At 38.4% G+C, this 22,177-nt stretch overlaps 1 protein-coding gene across 1 annotated transcript in view; it reads left to right on the top strand.

The window, feature by feature from the left end:
• LOC133524502 (mucin-2) overlaps nt 1–22,177 on the top strand; it is a 157,134-nt gene that overhangs the window by 101,128 nt on the left and 33,829 nt on the right. The window contains exons 6-19 of the mRNA XM_061860574.1: nt 1,745–1,874; nt 2,331–2,516; nt 3,143–3,368; nt 3,774–3,879; nt 4,121–4,237; nt 4,830–4,936; nt 5,378–5,500; nt 6,007–6,209; nt 6,765–6,861; nt 7,310–7,439; nt 9,418–9,534; nt 10,011–10,214; nt 10,651–10,800; nt 10,886–11,249. Of these exons, the coding sequence (XP_061716558.1) occupies nt 1,745–1,874; nt 2,331–2,516; nt 3,143–3,368; nt 3,774–3,879; nt 4,121–4,237; nt 4,830–4,936; nt 5,378–5,500; nt 6,007–6,209; nt 6,765–6,861; nt 7,310–7,439; nt 9,418–9,534; nt 10,011–10,214; nt 10,651–10,800; nt 10,886–11,249 (2,260 nt within the window). The remainder of the gene's footprint in view (nt 1–1,744; nt 1,875–2,330; nt 2,517–3,142; nt 3,369–3,773; nt 3,880–4,120; nt 4,238–4,829; nt 4,937–5,377; nt 5,501–6,006; nt 6,210–6,764; nt 6,862–7,309; nt 7,440–9,417; nt 9,535–10,010; nt 10,215–10,650; nt 10,801–10,885; nt 11,250–22,177) is intronic.

The following is a 22,177-nucleotide window of genomic DNA, read 5'->3' on the forward strand; positions in this document are numbered from 1 at the left end:
CAATACTTTCAAAAACAGCTTCACTAATTCAACTACGAGCCCTGATGTTGTCTAGTTATATACAAATAATAGATAAATAAATATTATACTCGTAGGGACATTCTTACACAAATTGACTAAATCCCACGGTAAGCCAAGAAGGCTTGTGTTACGGATACTCAGACAGCGATATATATAATATACAAATACTTAAATACATAAAAAACATCCATGACTCGGGTACAAATATCTGTACTCACCAAACAAATAAATGCCCTTACCGGGATTCGAACCCAGGACCATCCGCTTCATAGACAGGGTCGCTACCCACTAGGCCAGACCGGTCGTCAAATGTTTTGTTTTTTTTTTCTAATAAATTAAACAAATGTAAACCAAACTACATTTAATAATTTAGTTACAGCATTACAGGTTCAAATTAAGTTTGCGGCCAGACCAGAGTTCATATATTATCAGTTTTTATATCATTTAATTTCATTCCAATCACTACACATTTACAATACTTCAATGTTCGTGTGTGGTTCGTATTAATCGGGATAACCCGACAGAAGTGACCTTAGGTAGACAAATTGGTTTAGAAGATGAATTCTTAAAGCTCATTTATAAAACTAATGACAGGTTGGTATGTTAATTACGTTTTTGTGCGTGTCTAATAGATTTCTCGTCTACCTTGGACATATTCATATCATTTATATTTAGTTTTATATATAGTGTCTGTAAAGCTTTGAACAAAGACGTGCCGACCTAACATTGGAATTAATGAGTCATGTCGATCAGTCTTAAACTTAGCAGACTACTCTATGTAAACTATGTAAACTCAGACCTAGATCTTGTTCTCAAGGTGACGTAATTGAGGTAGTCACTTATGTTTTAGAATAAATATCAACTAAACAAAATCTCAAAAGATTAGCTTACCTGTGAGTTGACTTGTTATCTTAAATCAAATAGTCGATTCTCGCACCTCCGTGTATGCTGGACGAAACCTAGATACTCGTGTCATACTTATGTATTAAATAAATCGTCACTTGATTGACGAATGTTTAGCAGAAATAGTCCATGTCTAGTCCATGTTTTGGCTTTGACGACCGGTCTGGCCTAGTGGGTAGTGACCCTGCCTATGAAGCAGATGCTCCTGGGTTCGAATAACGGTTAGGGCAGTTTTTTGTGTGATGGACACAGATATTTGTTCTTGATTCATAGATGTTTTCTATGTATTTAAGTATTTGTATATTATATATATCGTTGTCTAAATAACCACAACACAACCTTAACAACTTAGTCAATTTGTGTGTGTAATTGGTGTATTTCTGTACCTATAATATATATTTATTAATTTATGTCTATTAGGCTGCATTCACTGTCAGAAACATGTGACATTGGCCAGATGGTAACTTCTTAGCAAAGCTGCGTTACAGCTAGCTCAGCTGAAATACACACTTTTACTTACCAGTAAAACGTTTAAAACTCACATGGTGACCCTCATTTTAAGTCAAAGCCTAAGATCCTTTTTTATCACAAATTTCTTTACTGTCTGGGGTGAGGGTCGAACTCGCGACTCTGGATCACTAGCCCATCGCTCTGCCAACTGAGCTAACGAGACTTCACTCGATGACAGCGAATATTTCTACCATATCACTCATATACGCGCCTCAGGGAAGCTTATAGCGTCATCTACCATAGGCGCTTTGCACTTTTTAAACCTTCCTTTTCTTATCATCAATTAATAATTGTTATCTGTCGTTTTCAGATACCTGGACTGGATGAACCTGCTGACATACGACTACCACTCCGCTTTCGAGCCCGCCGTCAACCACCATGCTCCTTTGTTCCCGCTTGAGGAGCCCAACGAGTACAGCGTTGACAACGAACTCAACATTGTAAGTGGTAGTCACTTGTGAAAACTAAGTAATAACTTACAGTAAATATTAATATCAGAGCTGCCCGTTCGGCAGTCTCAGTGTTTCTTTAGAAAGAATACAGATTCTCTAAAGTAAGGACGCTAAGCACGAAGAATTTTGTACATTGACCCGCCTATTTCTATCGCACACAAACTTAATACTATTAATCACTGCTTTCTTCAGGATTGGCTTTAATATTGATTACTTGTAACATCCTTTAATAACAATAAAATAGTACGTAGCTCATTATGAATTATATTGTTTTATATGCCGGTGATTAATATTTTAAATTAAATAAATAAATATTATAGGACATTATTACACAAATTGACTAAGTCCCACAGTAAGCTCAATTATATAAAGAAAATCTACATAAAAAAATAAACTTCTTATGTATCGTATAGAACACTAAATTACCTTCTATCTTTTTTTTAGGATTACACGATCAAATTCTACCTGGAAAGTGGTGCCGACCGCGATAAGCTGGTGCTGGGTATACCGACGTACGGCCGTTCATACACGCTGTTCAACCCTGACGCGACGGAGATTGGAGCGCCTGCCGACGGCCCTGGTGAACAGGGTGACGCAACCAGGGAGAAGGGCTATCTGGCTTATTATGAGGTAAAAATGAAATAGTACTGACGTTTATGATCGTTGTTAAACTCTGATGCGACGGAGATCAGAGCGCCAGGCGACGGTTTTGCTAAAGTGGGAGACGCCACCGATGCCACCAGAGAGGAGGGATATCGGGCTTATTAAGAGGTAAGATAGAAGAAGCACGGACGTTTATGCTCCCTCTTCAACCCTCATGTGATGGACATAGGAACAACGGCTGACGGTCCTGGTGAACAGGGTGAGATGACGCGACTAGGGAGAACGATTATCTGGCTTATTATCTAGATATTTGTAGTCAATATTTAATCTCGATGCGACGGAGATCGAGGCGCTAGCCGACTTCTGGAAAACAGGGAGACGCCACCAGGGAGAAGGGATATCTACTTGCTTATCATAAGGTAAAATAGAAAAAGCACGGACGTTGACGCCTTTCATGATTTTATTGCGAATTGCAAGGCGAGGAGCCTCACAGTACTAACAGAGTGAAAACGATCTGCCAAAATATTACTAAGAACTTTACGTGTCATATATTTTAGCCGTCACAATTGGGCTTCTTACATCTCTATATTGAAAGTGATCACACCAAGCATCAACAAACCCGTATTACTAAATCAACAACTCCTACATTTCAGATCTGCGAAGCTCTAAACCCCAAAAAGACGAAGCGCGCTATCAGCTCAGACGAAGAAGACTCCGACGACGAATCATCCGCCGAAGAGGACGAGCCGTGGACCGTGATGTACCCCAACAAGGACGCTATGGGACCCGTGGCGTACAAGGGCAACCAGTGGGTTGGGTACGATGATATAGAGATCGTGCAGAAGAAGGCGGAATATGTGGCCGAGAATGGACTAGGAGGTAAGGCTAAGGACTTATAAGCTACACTGCTACTTCATTGGAAGTTTATTTATGTAATTTCAATCCTCCATTCTCATATGGACTGTTAAATTAATTACTATTACAGTAAATTAACAATAAAGAATACGGGCTTATTGATTGAAAGTTAACTATGTCAAATATAGCGCTGCCAAAAAAATGCTGCAAACTTAGCGTAGACGACCTCTAAACTCTCAACGTACAGTCACCAAAACTATTAGCTTAGCCCCCCTGCATAGACTTTTATATGCAGGATACCTACATTCATTTGTTGTGAGTTGTTGTATTAATATTTTTTATTTATTTTAAAGTCACCATGTCTTTACACTCTTCACGTGAACTTAGTATTCGTATGTAGTAAAACAATATTTTAATTCCAATCCTCAGGCATTATGTTCTGGTCGATCGACAACGACGATTTCCGCGGCACGTGTCACGAGAAGCCCTACCCGCTCATCGAGGCTGCCAAGGAAGCCTATATCTCAAAACTAGGGTAAGTAGAACACATAGATCGACTTATTAAATCTAGTAAGAAGAACGCAGAAACCCACAAGGCTCAAATTAGAAAATTACTGGACGAAATAGAAGTAACCTAGATTGTGCTGATCGGTTTACCCCAAAAAAAACATAAGATTTTTGCATTGCATTCTGAACCCTATGTTTACATGGGCTATGAAGTCTGAAGCCGATTTCACTGTTCAGAGATTTATTTAATTTCCTTAATTTCTGGGCAGATCAACAGACAACTCAGTGGTATCGGAGCGACCCAAACTTTCGAGCTCGAGCAACAGAAAGCGACCAAGGCCCAAAGCCTCTACCACCACCACCACCGCCAAACCCACGGCTGCCAAGTAAGTACAGCTGACTTAAGGGTACTATAGCCAATGGCAAATTTCTGTGAAATTGTAGCCTTGCGATCGCGAAGTTTTTATTATTGTTCACTTTGTCTCAATCTCCAGCCTCATTTCTAAACGTATGACCATCATCGGTTGTCAGTTCGAAACAGATGCCAGGATCACGTTCTATTAAGTTGTAACGTATAATGTCTGTTAATGTAATGACCGTATTGGTTGATGTGACAGAGGACATTTGAAATATTATCTTTAAAAACGCGACCCTGTAATCTCATGAAATAACCAAGCTCAACGCATACGATGATACTCGTATCTCATTGACCAAGCGATACCCAAGGTCTCTGTTTCAGCTTGGGCATAAATGCTTTCGCATGTCTGGATGTTCTCCTCTACAGGTCGCAATTCTTATCCTATCCTCGTTAAATTTTGTGAGTAGGTTCGATGATTTAATAGTTTTTTTCTCGATTCCGTTTTTGGAAAGTTTCAAAAATAGCAGTTTTAAGTTAGTAAGTAATAGTCGCGAGGTCTACAGCTCACTGAGCCACTAGTTAAAATGTAATGTTCTAATTACTTTGTAATTGCCTTTCAGGACTAAGATCAACAACAGGAAGAGCGTCGCAACCTCAGCCAAGAGCACCACGCCCACATGGAACATCGTCACTCCGGAACCTCCAACCACCCCTGATCCAGGATCAGGTATAAACTCAACCGAAATACTTAAAAACGATTAACTTTAAAGGTTTATGGGTCAAACTCTTGACAGTTCCTATATTATAATTTCAAAACAATTTCCCTTCCAAGATGTTTTAGGTAGAATTACATCTTTAATTCAGGGGCAAATTTACCTTAAGATCGAAGAGGTCATCGTGCAGGCGATGTGAATCGCGCTTATTTTTTGGTACTACCGTGGCACCCAATCTTTGAACTATGCCTCTGCACGTAATGTTACATTAATATAGCAAATTATCGTAAATTGTACAAGACGGAGAGACCTAGTAGGTGCCTACGGTTGTTACTGTCACATCATCGTTTGAATGATTGATTGTTGTTTTAAGTAGTTACTGCAATAAAACCACAAGCACCTGCAGCATCGTGGTGGTAACAACTCGCCTTTAAATTCCTTCGTTATCTTTTCAGACTTCAAGTGCACGGACGAAGGCTTCTTCCAGCATCCACGCGACTGCAAGAAGTACTTCTGGTGCCTCGACTCCGGCCCGTCTAACCTCGGCATCGTGGCTCACCAGTTCACCTGCCCGTCTGGTAAGAGTCCCTTCACTATCCTACTGGAAGTGTATAGACGAGCGCTTCTTCCAGCATCCGCGCGACTGCAAGACGTACTTCTGGTGCCTCGACTCCGGCTCGTCTAACTTCGGCAACGTGGCTCACAGGTTTACTTGCCCGTCTGGTAAGATTCCGGTCACTTTATTAGGTAGGCAGTAAAGTATGCGGTTTCCAAATTGAATACCGGCGCGTACCGATTCGTCGACCTACATACATCTGCAACGATATTTAAAGGTGTCTGTGAAATCTCATATCTGTATTGGGCTTATATAATAATTGCCTAAGTCCTCTTGTGGGAGGAAAATTATGTACATTTAAGTTGTGCGTTTTTACGTGCGCATGATCTGTAGATTTAGAGGCTGATTAGTGATTAAGACATACATGCACGTTTAATAACTTTTCTCACACTCAATAGCTTTTTTAACTTAGTTAAATAAAGTGACTATTAGAATGACTATTAAACGACCACATGACACTATTTCCAGGTCTCTTCTTCAACAAGGCCGCGGACTCTTGCGACTTCGCCCGCAACGTGCTCTGTAAGAAACCCACGACCACCACCAAAGCCCCCACCACCAAAGCGGCCACCACTGAAGCCACCACCACTACGAGGAAACCTATCAAACTGAGCACTAAGAGCTCCGTGCTGTTCAGGACTACGACTACTACTACCACGCCCGAACCCGAGGTAATTAGAAACAATTTACTGTCTCTTGCATAGAACTTTTTTGTTTGAAAGGTAGTGGCTAACTGACAATGTAAGTACATAGGTATCAGAATGTGTCACAACGGAGATCTTGGGGCCGATTTTTGAATTTCGATAGCTCAATTTCGTGTTCTCCCTTTAATATTATCACCACTACTAAATAGGCATTTCAATTCTACTAATAGAATTTAAAACGATTGCGATGCGAACAATTTCTATCGTTCGCATTTCAATAATAGCATTTCGCCGTTTTCCACAGATAGCGAGGGACAAAAACGAGCACTCGAAATTTGAAAATCGGCCCCCAGAAAAGATCTTATTTTAACTACGTAACCATATTCTAGCACACCCACTTTGTCAGTGGAAAAAGGTGGCAAAAATTTATTTTGGTGGTGGTGTAGGGCGAAGGGTTGTCCTCCTTTCGCGCCTTTTTCTACTGTAGTACATTCACATTTTCGTCGTTCATCCAAACAAGCGGTCATTAGTTCATTTCCAATGACAAATAAATAATCATGGTACTGAATCCTTGTGTTTCAGGAGGAATACGAAGATGAGCTAGAAGAGGACTCCGCGGACGTAGACGCCGAGGACCCCAAGGTCATCAAGGAACTCATCGATCTAATCAAGAAAGTCGGTAAGTTCAACTATCGCATTTAACATAGACACTTATTACTATTACGTGTCACGATATTTTAGTTTTTTATTCGTTTTCTTTTTGTCATACTTTTTTTTAAACAGAGATTTGGCAAGTCTCGCCATACAAAAAAATGCAGTAAGTACCTATATAAAAAACCTTTCGGATGGTAATAATTATTATTGGTTTATGGGCCAATGTCTATACAAATCTGCCCATCCTCCTTCCTCTTGCTCTTTTTTTACGATTTGCAATAGCGGATACCTATTCTAAATGGATTTGTTGTACAATTTCTAGATATTTGATTTCCGATTCCACCATCCTTTTACCTTTGATTTACAATCTACTGGGTACTTACTTATACATATTTCCTTGGTGTCGCAGCCGAAACCATAAAATTTCATACCAACATTTCATTTCAATTTATTAATCGCATTACTAATTTCAGGTGGTGTGGAGCAGCTAGAAAAACAACTACACCTGTCAGAATCAAGCAGCAGCTCCATCACCACCACGCCCTCGTCCTTTAACAAGAACCTGTACAAGAAGGTGCTGGAGAGGACCATCGCCAGAACCAAGTAAGTGAAACAGAGAAACAACTACACCTGTCAGAATTAAGCAGCAGTTCCATCACCACCACGCCCTCGTCCGTCACAAGAACCTGTACAAGAAGGTGCTGGAGAGGACCATCGCCAGGACCAAGTACGTGGAAGTATACCTGTGTTTCTTGATTACACTCACTCTAGACTAAATAGACACCGCATTATCAAGCGTTTAAGAAGAGCGAGAGACCACCACATATATTTAATTAGGTGGAATTTTACTTTTTGACGTAAGCGTTAGTTTGGCTCGGATAAACTGCTTTCGTATTTACGGATGTTCTCCTCTACAGGTCGCAATTCTCAACCGATTCTCCTGAAACTTTGTAATCAGATTCCATGATTAAATAGTTTTTTTGTCGACGCATTTTTATTTTATTTTTAATGCGGAAATTGGCATAAAAGACTTAAGCGGTAACGGCGTCTATGGCGCATAAGACCATTGGGAATTCATTATGATAATGACTCGACGAACTAAGTGTTTTCCACTTTTACATTTTCTAAGCTTATCGCGAGGTCTACAGCTCACAGAGCCATTAGTATGGATACTAAAGGTAATAGACCACGACCTTCAGTAGAGCAATTTTTATTAGATAATTATGATTTGATTTGTTTTTTTTTCATAACGATAAATTACAGTATAAATTATTCTTATGTTAATCTATTTGAATTTACATTACGAGTATAGTCGTCAAAGATTTGGCATGCAAACATATAATTAGGTACAAAACGTCAATAATAATTAATCAAAAAACAAAACAAATTCGAAATTACCGTCAAATTAAAAACTAACAAACAAAGGAAACGGAAAACTAAACAGAAATAATGGAATACATGTCAAACTAAATATCTAGTACATATCACATAATGATCGTCATTAAAACTTAATAATTAATAATAGTGTAGAACAAATGTCATCTAAAATCAATTTTACATAAACTATAATGTTAAACAGTCATTATAATTTTAATTCCATGTATTCATCCACTGAATATAATGGGTTTTCCAATAAAAAGTTCCTCAATTGACGTTCGAATACTCCGTCAGATATTTCAGTTCTTAATTCGGCGGGTAGACGTTCGTAATAAGTTGGGCCTATTACTGTCTGTTTTACATATTAAGTTGTTTTTAAGCTTTCCCAGACTAGAATGAGATCGCATTAAGAAGCGATTAGAAAGAGCGTGGGTCACTACACATATAAAAGGGCAAGCAATTTTACTACGTTACTAAGTTATAAATTTTATACTATAATATATCATGACCATCCTTGGAACTAAATATTTATTTATAATTTTGTTCTACATAAGTACAACGTAAAAGTTGACGCAACTGAAATAAGCGGTTGCGCTCCCACACTAAATTAGCCTTTGTCCATCACCACCTTCTCTTACGGCGACCACGAATTGTATTATTTATTAATAGGTTTATATCTTATAGTTTGGGTATTTGGGTCTGTATTCCATAACAGTTTCTGAGAATCGGAAAACTAATTCTGAAATAAGTAACAACAAATCCACAAAAAGTACATGCAAATTATTAACAATCGTATAAATTCCTGTGTATGTGATACTTATTTACTAACTGCAGTGGCCAGTGTAGGCCGAAAGTTAATTAGAATTGAAAATTAACTATTACAAAATTGAACCGTAATCCATAACGAACGGTTACAGTTTATGGTTCAATTTGTATTGGTTAATTGTTAATATTTCAATTCTAATTAACGTTCGGCCACGGCCAACTGTGGCTGTGGCGCAGCGACCCGAAGTAGGTCTTGGCCTCCGACACCAAAGAATCTGTCCAATACCGTTTCTGTCCAGTCGACGCGACAGCGCAGTTGGTGGTCTGGACGTCCTAGGTACCGCTGGAGAAACGAAGTGCAAAAAGACCTTAGCGAACTTGGCTATATGTGATGGTTAAATAATTGCTAGCAGTTAATTTGATTTTGTTTGTTTATTAGGCAAGGAGGCAACAGCATTTTCGAAAAACCGCCCCTAAACCGACAGAGAGGACCACAAAACGCAGGGTTAGAGGCGTCTGCTGACAAAGACAAACTGCTGCGGAAGGACAGGCCACAGTACGTATAATGATTATTCATGAGGTACTTTTAGAGTTAATTTATATGTGTACCAATCACGGAACATTTGGGAGGCGTGCGCGGAGCCGAAGCCAACACGTAGAGACCCTTTTGACCTTTTGATGAGATATTAGGAGTGCAATTTGATTATTAACATTATAAGTTTCATTAATAACATTTGACAATTAACGAAACCTTATCGTTTAAAATCAAACTCAATTAAAAATTGGTACAGCAATTTAAAAAAATGTGCAAGCTTATTCATAATCAAGCTAAGCAATGTAATTTTAAACAAAATGTTCAGTTGTATTTTAGATTTACGCTCAATTTCTTAGCTTTTCTTTTTTCCAAACTGACAGATTCGTATTATATTCGTAAGTATGCACTTTGTACTTACAAAACTTCAAGCGACATAAGATAATTCGGACATTGGCACATTTTAAAGTTCAGCGCTGATTTAGCCTTGTTCCCCTTAGATACACAACAATCAACCGCGCCCGCGCCGCGACCACCCCCGAACCCGACGACGAGTCCGAGTCCGAGGAAGAGCCCGACGCGCGACCTGCCCGCGCGCGCGCCGCCGAGCCCGGCGCCGCCGCGCGCCCGCTGCAGTACGTCAACATCCGGCGGGCGCGCCCCAGTGTGGCCACGTCGGATACCGCCGATGATACCGCTTCAAGGCATGTTTTTATAATGATTTATAACCTATCATCTAAGTTCGTCCGAGCTACGTGCACCATAAGAATCGGAACCCAACGTCAGGGACGCCGTGCGCCCGCTCCAGGAGGTATGTCAACATCAGGAGAGCGCGCCCCAGTGTATCTACGTCGGATACCACAGATGATATCACTTCAAGGTGTATTTACCTAATTATTCAGCACCTGCCCAGAGTCCGGCATTACACTTATGGTATAGTTAAACACGGTCTATAATAGTATTTTGTAATTACGGCCTGTTGAAGAGATCTACGGATATACTGGCCGTATTAAAGCATCCATTTAGATTCTTAAAGGATATTGAGGTCTCACTAGTTCCGTCTCGGTGGAAATTCTCCCTTCATAATATACAAAATTCTACCATATAGAACTTGTTACTTAACTTGTTTTTTAATTTCAGAAATGCACTTTTCGAACGTCCGGCTTCTTTCGTAACTGTCGCAGAAACTCCTGAATCGCTGGATATTCAAAGTGCAAGGCGAGACAATATTCCCGAATACGTCACTATCAGGAGACAACGCCCTACTACTGAAGAAGCTACTACTGTCCAGTAATTATACTATTGTTACTCAACATGCTACGTATTAAATAATAAATATGGACTCGCAGTAAGATGTGACTTTATTTATTTATAGGTACCCGAGTACATTGCGAGAAGAAGATTCTCAAGAGACAATTTTAGAAAAGGAAATCTCGTCTCCACCGTCTCAAACACAGCCTCAGTACACGTCCATAGTGAGAGCTCGTTCCACCACCTCCCCTCCCCTAGAAGAGCCCGAGAGCCCCGAACCTACTACTGTCCTTTCTGTCCAATTATCTTCCTTACTAAACACCCCCGAGGAGACTCCCGAGCCTGAAGCCCCGACGACAGTCGTCACAGATCCCCCGACGACAACAACTACGACAGCGGCGCCGAGCCCGCCCACACGCCGCACCATCCTCCGCCGCCGCGGCTCCACCACCACCACTACCTCTACCGCTGCCCCCTCCACCACTCAGGTAAGTTCCAGGAATTATTCTTTCGTCCGCCGCCGCCGGCCTTTAGCAAGACCCAACGAGATCACTTCGGACTCGGACGAAACTGCTGAGCTGTCTAGAAAAATTAGGTCGACTACGCCTGACAGCCGGGAGATCGGAGATACTAAAATCAATACAGATACCGGGCGTACATTTAGAAGTAGGCTTCAACCTTCAACCGATGACTCAGTCCCGGCTGAAGCGTCTGCTGTATCGCGAGGGCAATTCAGGCCTCGTTTGAATCGGGAGGAGTTGATTTCGTTAACTCCGATAGATATTGACAGTGACATAGAAGCTCCAGTATCAGCACCCAAGCCTAGTTTTGCTCCCAGGCGCTTCCGGGGAAGAACATCTACCACCGTGGCCGATAAAGCTGAGGACAGTGAAGTATCCGCCGCTACACTCAATGTTAGGCCGAGCATATTACCGAGGGGTAGAGGCAGGTTTTCTGGAAGCACCACCACTGAAAGCATAGAACGCAGCACAAGTGAAGCCCCATTAGTGGCGCGACGCCCAGCGTTTACAAAATTCACGCCTCGCCCGTTCACTAGATCCACTGCCGCCTCTAAAATAGATGATAAGCAAGTTGAAGAAGAGGTTGATGAAGAAGTAACTAGAAAAATCCCACCCAGGTTGCCATTTGGTAAAGTGAGACCGTCGACGTCCACTCCTCTACCAACATTCCAGGCTAGGAAAGTATCGTTCCCGTCTCGTCAATCTACTACTCCGCGAATACTAACTAGTGACATTGACGAGGAGGAGCAAGATAAAAATGAAGATATCACTCTCTCTGAAAGTGCTCTGAGTGAAACAGAGCACGAGGAAAATCTTGATGAGGAAATTAATGAAACTCCTAAGCGTATTGTCGTTAAACGTCTCAGAGCACCCAGCAGTTCTACGACTGAGAGTCCAATTTCTACAGAAACTATTCCAATTAATGATTCGGGCAAAAGGAAATTTAGAGTAATTAGGCGAAGACCAACTTCTACAGCTGCTCCTGAAGAACCTAGTGAGGCTCCCACGGAACCAACAAGGAATAAAATTCGGAAAGTAATTCGGAAAAAGATAAGACCAATTGAGGATGAGCCCGAAATTTTAGCCAAGTCTATAGGTTCTCTGAACGCAGTTAATAAAGAAAGTTCAACAGAAATTGTAACTAACTACGGAGAAAAAACAAAAACTTCAATAATATCTACAACAACCGAGGCGCCTTCCTCCACCACTCCAGAGCTAGAAAAGGAGTTAGATGAACAAATTGTTGAAAATGAAAACAACAACAATGATGAAACTAACAAAGAAACGACGACAAATGCCGAAGAAACTAGCACTGACAACCCACAAACAAACCAAAGCAATATCAAGGAAGAAACGCCTGAAAAACCAGCAGATGAACCTAATATAGAGGCAAAGCCTGAAGTTTCCCTAGAAACAAGCCAAAGAGAAATTAATTTATCAGAAGCTGAAATCCATAATCCAGCATCACTTGACGCCTCTAGTGAACAACCACCAGTAACCGAGATAGAGGAATCCTCACCTGAAACAACACCAAGTACGTCCACAACACAAACAACTTCGCCTTCTTCACGTTCAAGGGCACCTTACCGACCACTTAAACGAGTGTTTACTTCCACAACTGAATCAACTTCTTCGCCAAGCAGTCGAACATTCAGCCGTAAATTCAACCCAGGAGTTTATACTAGCCCGGCTACTGTCGATAAAGATGCCTTCAAACCTAGTACTAGAAGGCCGTTTTCTTCGAGGACCTTCACTAGGCGTCCCTTCACTACCTCCAGTACGACTCCAGAACCAGAAGAAGATTACTCTGAAGAAATCTTGGAAGAAGAACCTGAGAATGAACTGGTGCTCGTTCCACCGAGCAAATTGTTTACCAGAAAACCTGAATTTAACGATGAAGACTTGGAAGATTCAGGCGAAGTCTCTGAAGATGAAACTGTTGAAGAACAAAAACCTAATTTGACTTCTAGGAAACCATTCGTGCCACGAGTAATTAACTCAAATACCTTTAGGACTTCCACATCCACTACAGAAATACCTAAACGATTAATTACTTCTCAAAATAGGACTTCAATATACAATAGAGCAAGCCCGAACAAACCTGTTGATCCAAAAGCAAAACGAGTACAGAATGTGCCAGTTGGATATAATAGACCAGCCGCAGCACCAGTAACTGAAGCAAGCGTCGCCAATGAAGCATCAGAAACTACAAATGAAAATACTGAAGAAACCACTACAAACATATTCAGTGAAGACTTTGATATGAGCACTGGTGATGATTATCTGTCAATGACTGAAGGTCCTGGTACAACGTTAACAGACAGTGATGAGACTCTATCTACCAACACCCTTCCAACCGAAACGGCTACAGCAGAAATGGAAATCAATGATAGTACTGATGATTATTTAGAGAATACGGATCAAACAACTAACTACCCTAGTACTCATGATACTACATTTAACGCACAAACTGAAACAGAAGATGATGATCGCACTACAGAGGTGACTACAGAATCTATTAATGAAACAACGCCTGTACCTACAGTTCCACCAGTTATAAAAACTCAATTCAACAAACTGTTCTCAGTAAGCCGCGTTGTGGAAGTATCATCGAAATTAGACAAACATCGTTTGAATAAAAACAACGAAACACGGCTTATTGAAGAAGGCAAAATTATGGTTGAGAAGAAGCCAGTGGTAGACAAAATTGGTGAGGTAAGTAGGTACAGCCTCATCAAAATTGTTGAAGACGAAATTCCAATTTATCTAACTAAATATGGACACATATATCCCGTCGAAAATCCACCGGACAATCCAATTCGGATCGATGAAGGCCGTAATGCAAGAGCATTGAGTAATTTTGCTGATGGACCTAAAGAGAACCTCGTTGCTTCCGAAAGCATCAATGAAGCATACAGACATGTCACTAAAGAAGCTAATAAGCCTAGCAGTGAAGTGCCGAAACACACTGTAGAGCATATACAAAGCGACGATTTTTTGAGTTACATTAATAATGATAAGAAAACAGACAAAAGCAGCGAGGAAACTTATTCTCAGTGGCAATTTGTGCCAGCTGCTTATGAAAACGAGCAAAACAAACTTAACAAAGCTGCCAAAAGCTTTGAAATAGTTACACCTCGAAGCATGCTAACTGATCCATCTACTTTACCTTTAGAGGCTCTTTTTAAGACCGAAGTTCCAGTTATGGCTAGAAAGATGAACAATGACCAGGCCTCTCAACCTTTTGTTGTGTATTCAGCATCGGTGTCCTCACAAATAGACGATGCGAATATCGTCAAAGTGGACGTGCTAAAGCCAGAGGTTGGACGCAGTATAATAACTTTTGCTAAAGGGCAAGAATTTCAAGGAGCATCATCAGTCGATCAATCGACAATAAAATACCCGGTTAATATTACTATTTTATCGCAAACGTCTGACAGTCCATCATCCACCACAATAACGTCGACTACGTCCACTACTGAGACCGTGAATACAAGCCCTATTATTGATCTACTAACGACACCTGCACCAACAACTTTGACAACTGAAGCACAGACAATTACGACAACGGAAATACCATCAACAACAGAGACTATACCTGATGAAATAACGACTGTCAAAATATCTCCCTTAGACGCGAAACGGAAATTTGCATTCCCTCGTAGACCTATCGTTAAACCTTCCAATTTCACTAGACCTAGTCCAACCCCACGTGTTTCTAAAAAGATAAATGCCACCGTAGTCTCTAATAACCTGAAGTCTAATAAAACGTCTGGATTCAACCCGGCTAAATCCCGATTTACTGCTAACAGAGCTCAAAATGTCCCCATAGACTTTAGAAAGAATACGAACACCACTAAAATAGCACCTAAAGCTGCAACCAAAACGTTTACCACAGAAGCACCTAGAACGACAACTGAGAGAAAACTATATTTCAAGCCGATAAGGCCTATTAGTGTGCGGCCGGCATTCGTGCCACGAAAAAGTACAACGCCAAAGGTCAGTGGAGACACCTAAATGGGGTAACCTAACCGTAGTTTTAGACTAGTGCATGTTCCCGTTGAGTACCGGTTCTCTGGCCATAGTAACCCGATGACTGATATTATCAATAACATTCAACTCCGATTCTCAGAGCATGGTTCCCCGAGTCCGAAGTTGAAAGGGTTAGTAAAAAGTAAATTATTCAAAATGTTTCAAGGTTTGTTAACCTTGTATATCTGCTACTCATTGGCTTTATGTTTTGTATATAGAACTTTAGAAACTTAACAGTTTCGTTGTAGTCATATTTTTAGAGATTTATAGCTTTAAATTAGGATTATGGAAGTTTTTCTATACCAAAAAATGTATATTATAATTTGTTAGTTTCTTTTGGTATATCGAAGACTTTCAAATACAAATTGTCGTAGGTTATAAATGTAATGTAGCTATTTAATGTATTGTAACGATATTAATGTTGCCGTAACGTTACCAATTATTTAAAATATAAATGTACCTAAAGGTACTCGAGTTAGGACCGAGCATTGTATTCACGATGTGTATTTTTGTATTGTAACATTCAAAAAGCGATAAAGGTTTGTAATAAAGTATAAGTAAACACAAATTTATATTATTTTCGTATTTGAAAATATTTTACCACGTTTGTATTACCCAGTTGCACCTTTCCAGTATATTTATACCTCATGTGCTAAGCTTGACGCTTTAAAAGCTTTTGGTCTTAAGGTTTCATGTTATAATTTATCCGCATTGTGTTTGTGCGTGTTGAAGACTTACGGAGCATGCTAAGGTAAGTGAACTTTTATATTAACTCAACTACTTTACAGTTTAACTATAGCAAAAAGAATTTGAAATAGAGGTGAATTTTCAAAGAAAACTTTGTATCCACAGTAAATTTACTGCCATCTTTCGACACATGATTAAAACTTTTAGAACGCCATTTGACTATGATCCTTATTATTTCTCTCTAATAAATCAAAGGCCAAAGGTATGGCGGCATCGTTTCGAACGATGGCTTCACAACCTTTAGCCGATGCCCAGTAAGATAGCGCCACTTTTTGTTATTTAACAAAATGTACACATATCAGTGAACACATAAGGATCAAAGTCAAATGGCGTTCTAAAAGTTTTTATCATTTGACAATACACCTCTATTTCAAATTCATTTTGACTATAGGTAGGCAATTTCATTATTAGTTGCATTCTTCAATGTCTTAATTGTTAGAGCCATCTAACGGTTCTTCTTAATATAATGTCGTATTGTACTACTTCTTATAGACTTTGAACAATGGCTGGAGATTTTGTGAAGACAATTCAAACATGTCAAAGGTTTTTTCCCATTAATGGGTAAACTAAAGTCATTGTTGCTTGTTCGTTTTTAATTTCTCGCAATATTTTGTTATTTTATGCAGTGTGAACATTTTGAAGAGTATGATGATGATAACACATTTTTTTTATTTTTAAATATTATATGAAATGAATATGAGGAAAGAACTACTTACGAATCTATGGATCTAACAAAAACACTCCTTATCATCATTATTACAGAACGTCGTAAATTATTTTTTATCCGATCACATTAAGAATCCCGCGAAAATTTCATCACAAGATGAAAGTTGTCTTGATAATTATCAGATAGATCGGCTTTCCAATCAGTCATCCGAATACGGATATTACGATCAGCAGAGGGCGCGACAGTGTTACATAATATCATCCATATATGTGGTGTGCGGACACGGGCCAGTGCCAGTTATGTCACTAGGTTTCAAATCGATTAATAATGTATGCTTAGAAAAAGTCGATCAAATAATGAACATTATAGGGAAAGACACTCAGGAGTGGTAAAATGTGTTAAGAAACTTGAGCGTGTGCCTTTAAACATAAGTGTGAATATCTTATACCCTATACTCGTGCCCGTTCATGAAACATCACGTCAATTAAAATCTTTTTTTACAATTTCTTGTCACGTCTGGACATAGGTCATTTCCTGAGAGATATGAGTTATTTATTATCTATACTTAAGCTTTCGGATGAAATAAGGCCCTGGCGTCCGTTGGCACGTTGGGTGCACGACATTCGGAAGATTGCGGATCACTTCTGGATGAGATTAGCTCGCGACCGGGACAAGTGGCGTACTGGAAAAGAGGCCTATGCTCAGCAGTGGGCTATAAAGGGCTGATGATGATGATGATACTTACACTATTTATTACTCACTAAAATCCCAACATGTTTAGAAATTTAACTAACGCAGGGACAGGTAACGCCTTTCTTTTGTCTTCGTCACACAAAGTTCATGACACTACCAGTTAACATCTACTTAATGTCACTAACTTTCGCTGCATCCAACACGCTCTCGTAGGACATGGATAACATAAGACAATAAATCTTAGGTACTTACATAAGTACAATGAAGTTATAAGTACAAATTCATGAGTTTTGAGGTAATTGCATTTTAAAAAAAACAAGAAATCGTGAAATGTACATTTTTATGTGGAAAAACATGTTTGAGAGTTATTTAAATCAGTAATAATGAATATATTAACATTTCTTATTTAAATTAGTGGTTGTTAGACATTTCTAATTAATTATGCTTGCCACAAAAAACAAAATTATAATAAATAAATATCATACAATAATACTAAATTATTATTTTTTCTTTTTTTTACTTAGTGGCCACCGGCTAGGTTCTATATAAATTCAGGTATACACATACTTTACAAAATCTCATTGAAATAAAAACTACAATCATTTAACTAAAACAAAGCGTATTAATCGGCAATTCTATTTTACCTTTGATACAGAAACGCAAACGTATGTCAAAATGATCTGTATTATAATAACTAGGACCTAGGGACAACCTAACACATACTTAACCTTAGTAAAAAACGTCTTTGAAAGTAACTTAAGACATACATAATATATATTATAATGCATAGCGAACATGGCAAATAACTATATTTATTTAATTAGCTACGCAAAATGATCTAAAGATGCAAGATCAAATTACCGAAAATTATAGTTCCTATCATTATATAAGATATATTGATATAATTGAGGAATTCACATCAATAAGTTATTAAATCATTAAAAGGGACGATTTTGTAATAATATTTAATGATTCTGTACTGGAGCTTAATATTGATATTAATTATGAGTAAAGGTCACACTTAAAATATCTAAGAATCTTATTTTGTGATAAAAAACTATTTTTTTCCGCTCGTATTCATACTTTGATTTAAAATTATAACACAAAACGGAATAAATCCGCCATATACGAGTACTTTTGTGTATAGGGGGATAACGGTCGAAAAAAATTAAAATGTCATTAATTTAATTTAAAATTCGCAGCACGTATTAGTTAAATATAAGTTAGCAATGACCCACATACTAGCTAAGCCATATATGAGCCCTGACGCTCGCCCTTCACTTCAGATGACAATTCAGACCAAAATGACTTAAGACCAGGCCAAATTGTGAGAAAATTCCGAGCCATTTATGAAGACATTACGTAGCCAGTCTCGCGATTATAAATACCAGAGCATAAACTGGAGCGGCGAATTCAATTTCTAACATATGAGCGATTAAAATGCCGAGTTTAACCGGCATTTGTTACACACCTTTTGAAGCAATTTTCTTTAAATAGTGCGGTAAAATCAGTTCTCCAGGGGTTATAGATGTTAGGCAAATAAAGTAAACATATACCTAAACGACGTCAAATAAATATTAATTTATTTATTTAAGAAACAAACAGTCTTTTATAGTTACATATAACACAGGAACTTTTCTTAAAACTAGACTTACAGTTTCCTTAATGAAAATATTTTAACATCATGCTTATTAAGTAGTTTCTACATAGTAAGACAGAGCTATTTGTGCGCGCAAAAACAAAACACAAAAAAAGAAAAGAAAAATGATGAGAATAAAAATATAAGAGCATTATAACAACCTTATGGTATTGTTACTAATTACTTATAAACTGAATTCTCAGGATTTGTTATTTATTAATTATTATAGGTCATTCTTACACAAATTACTAAGCCCCACAGTAACCTCAAGACTCTCAAGAGGTTAGTGTGGTGAGTGGGTACCTACTCAGACAGCAACCATGCCACCACAATATCTTGCCAATGACGGTGGATATATTCGTAAAACAGTTATACCCTACCCATAGTGTTGAGTTCCTGCTGGTGAGTAAGGTTGCCAGAGCTCAACGAGGGGTTTAGGGTCAGCAACGCGCATGTAACTCCTCTGGAGTTGCAGGCGTACATAGGCTACGGAGACTGCTTACCATCAGGCGGGCCGTATGCTTGTTTGCCACCTACGTAATATAAAAAATATATATATATCGATATTCCATTTTGTCAATCTCTCGTTTTTGATAGAAAAAGGTCTAGATCTAATTATGGGCGTAACCCATTGATACTCTTAAAGCATTACTTTATTGCGATTCAAACTCTAACGTACTCAACTGAATTCGATTCCATGACATCCATTCCATTGAATTGAATTCATTTCCATGAATGGAATTGTTCCCTTAATCAGATAGAAAGCTAAAACTCTCCTGTCTCCTGTCTGGCATAGAAAGTTGTAACTGACAATATCTTAGATACGTCGATACTTACTCCAGTGTAAATAATTTTCTTTAATGTAGACGGTGACATATCACGACTCCCGCGCATCCGCAGATCACGACCCGCACGATGGATCCCGTCTCATTGCATCAAATATAACAGCACCATATCTATTTGACCTATGATAGACCTTATTTCGTTGCAATAAAGCTTACGAATCGCCAGCTAATTTTGTCGTGTGTGATGGTACGGTATTGCTCAGACAACCCAGTTACATATGACCTCAAGATACGTAAAATGTACACGAATTTAGAGTTTACAAATATACTGGTTTTCTCAGGTAACTTAGACGACGGATGTATCATGCCCTAACAAATGTAGCATGCTAGCTCATTAGTATTATCTGAGCTTTGATCCTAGAGCGCTTGCGCAAATACGGCGATAAAGCTGTAGTGTGAGTCTAATGTGCTAGTGGATGTGACAATGTGTAGGTTCGTTACCTACAGCCTTTTGGGCCTACTGGGGCAACTTCGATAAAATAATGTATACTTAGTCAGGTCCTAAGTTCTGTCACAAAGGTTTTGACTGATAAAAAAGCTATAGGGACAGATCCTTTTTATTCATATATATGGGTTGAAAGCTTATTTAATGCTGAATTACTTGCAATATAATTTAACGTAATTTACTGTCGCAATTTTACATAATTCTATGTAATATTTGGATTTTTTTATAACAAAACATACAAAAAATACCCGACCTGGCCAAGATGATTTTGACCGCTATATATTTATTTTTCTTTATTACATGGTTTAATCTTACATAAAACAAAAGCTGGATCTTAAAATATATAATTTATGTATGTTGGTTTGCCAAAATTGCAGCTGTATGTGTTTTACCAAACCTACTCGTTGGATGGCAGTAAAAAATTTGCGTGGCACTGAAAAGTACCTTAAGTTTGATGGGTAATAGCTGAAGTACAGACTTGCCGGAGAACTAAATATTGGTGATAAAATAACGTTCTAATAAAAGTTAATATAAATAAACAATTGTACCTATTTTATTAATATGACACTGATTTTTACTCCTTTTTGTAGAGTATAATTTTCCACAATCCAGCCGCGTATTCGCGTCTTACAAAAATCCCAAAGTAAATATAGACGCGATCTAAATTTTAAACTAATTATATTACGTTATGATTAGTATAAAACAAGCTGTTGGTCATGGCAAACTTTTTTTATTAAAATAAGCTTTGTATTACCTTTTATCAGTCAAAAACATTGTGACAGAACTTATGACATGACCTAAGTTTTTGTAATATGTACTTAATTAGAAGCACTTGATACTTACTCTAGTGCAAAGTTTACCATTATCATCTTGCTTAGATACAGTTCGTGTCATCCACGATGACGCGCAGATTTCAAATCTAACCTTTAATAACATGATATTATGATTCAAGGCACGCGTCTTCGTGAATGACACGATCTATTCCGTTGCTACAGTAGACATTGCTTGTAGTTTAGTAGAAGTTTGTAAAGTTACTCCAAAGCACACATAAGGTTTTCTTCGCTTGTCAGATAGATAAATCATTCAAGATAACTATTACACTAGCAAAGAAAATTAAATTACAAAGAAAATAGCACAATAAAAATTTAATTAAAAAAGAAAAATGTTGAGATGCTATGCCTGAATTTAATGAAAATTCAATACCAATTCAATCTGATTATTACTGCATTACACTTACCGGTATTAATTGCGCCAGAATCAATAAAATTCCAAGAGTCCAATTCTGATTTAAATTCTTATTATGAAACTGTTGGACTTGACATGTCAGCTGTCAACAGTGGTATTTCTGGTCCTGAATAAGAGAATAGATTATCATCTCTGTCTTTACTTTTAATTTTACCTTTCTGAGTATTTCGTGCATTTTCAATATTCGCAATTCATGATTAAGTTTTCAACAGTTTTCTTATGAACGTTAGTTGACCTTATACAGTAGCTCTTTGTGAGTATCTTCGGACTTGCGTCAATATTTTGTAATAATTATTCTACCAAATACCACTTAATTACAAGTCGACCTTTGACAACATTTCATGGCACATAATTTCGTCACATTTGCGCAATAACACATAAAACGCTAATATTCACGAAGGGAACATCACGCGCCTAGATGGACCTTTATTTTTAACGTTTATTTAATATTCTGTCTTATAACCTTTGTCATAAAGCTCTTAATAAATACTTCTATGCATTCACAATATAAATGACAATGACTCTAAGAAAATGATGTGTCGAAAATGCGTGTAAGTAGATTGAGAAATGAAAACGCAAATC

The sequence above is a fragment of the Cydia pomonella genome, chromosome 13 (genome assembly GCF_033807575.1).
Source record: "Cydia pomonella isolate Wapato2018A chromosome 13, ilCydPomo1, whole genome shotgun sequence".
Lineage (NCBI taxonomy): Eukaryota > Metazoa > Arthropoda > Insecta > Lepidoptera > Tortricidae > Cydia > Cydia pomonella.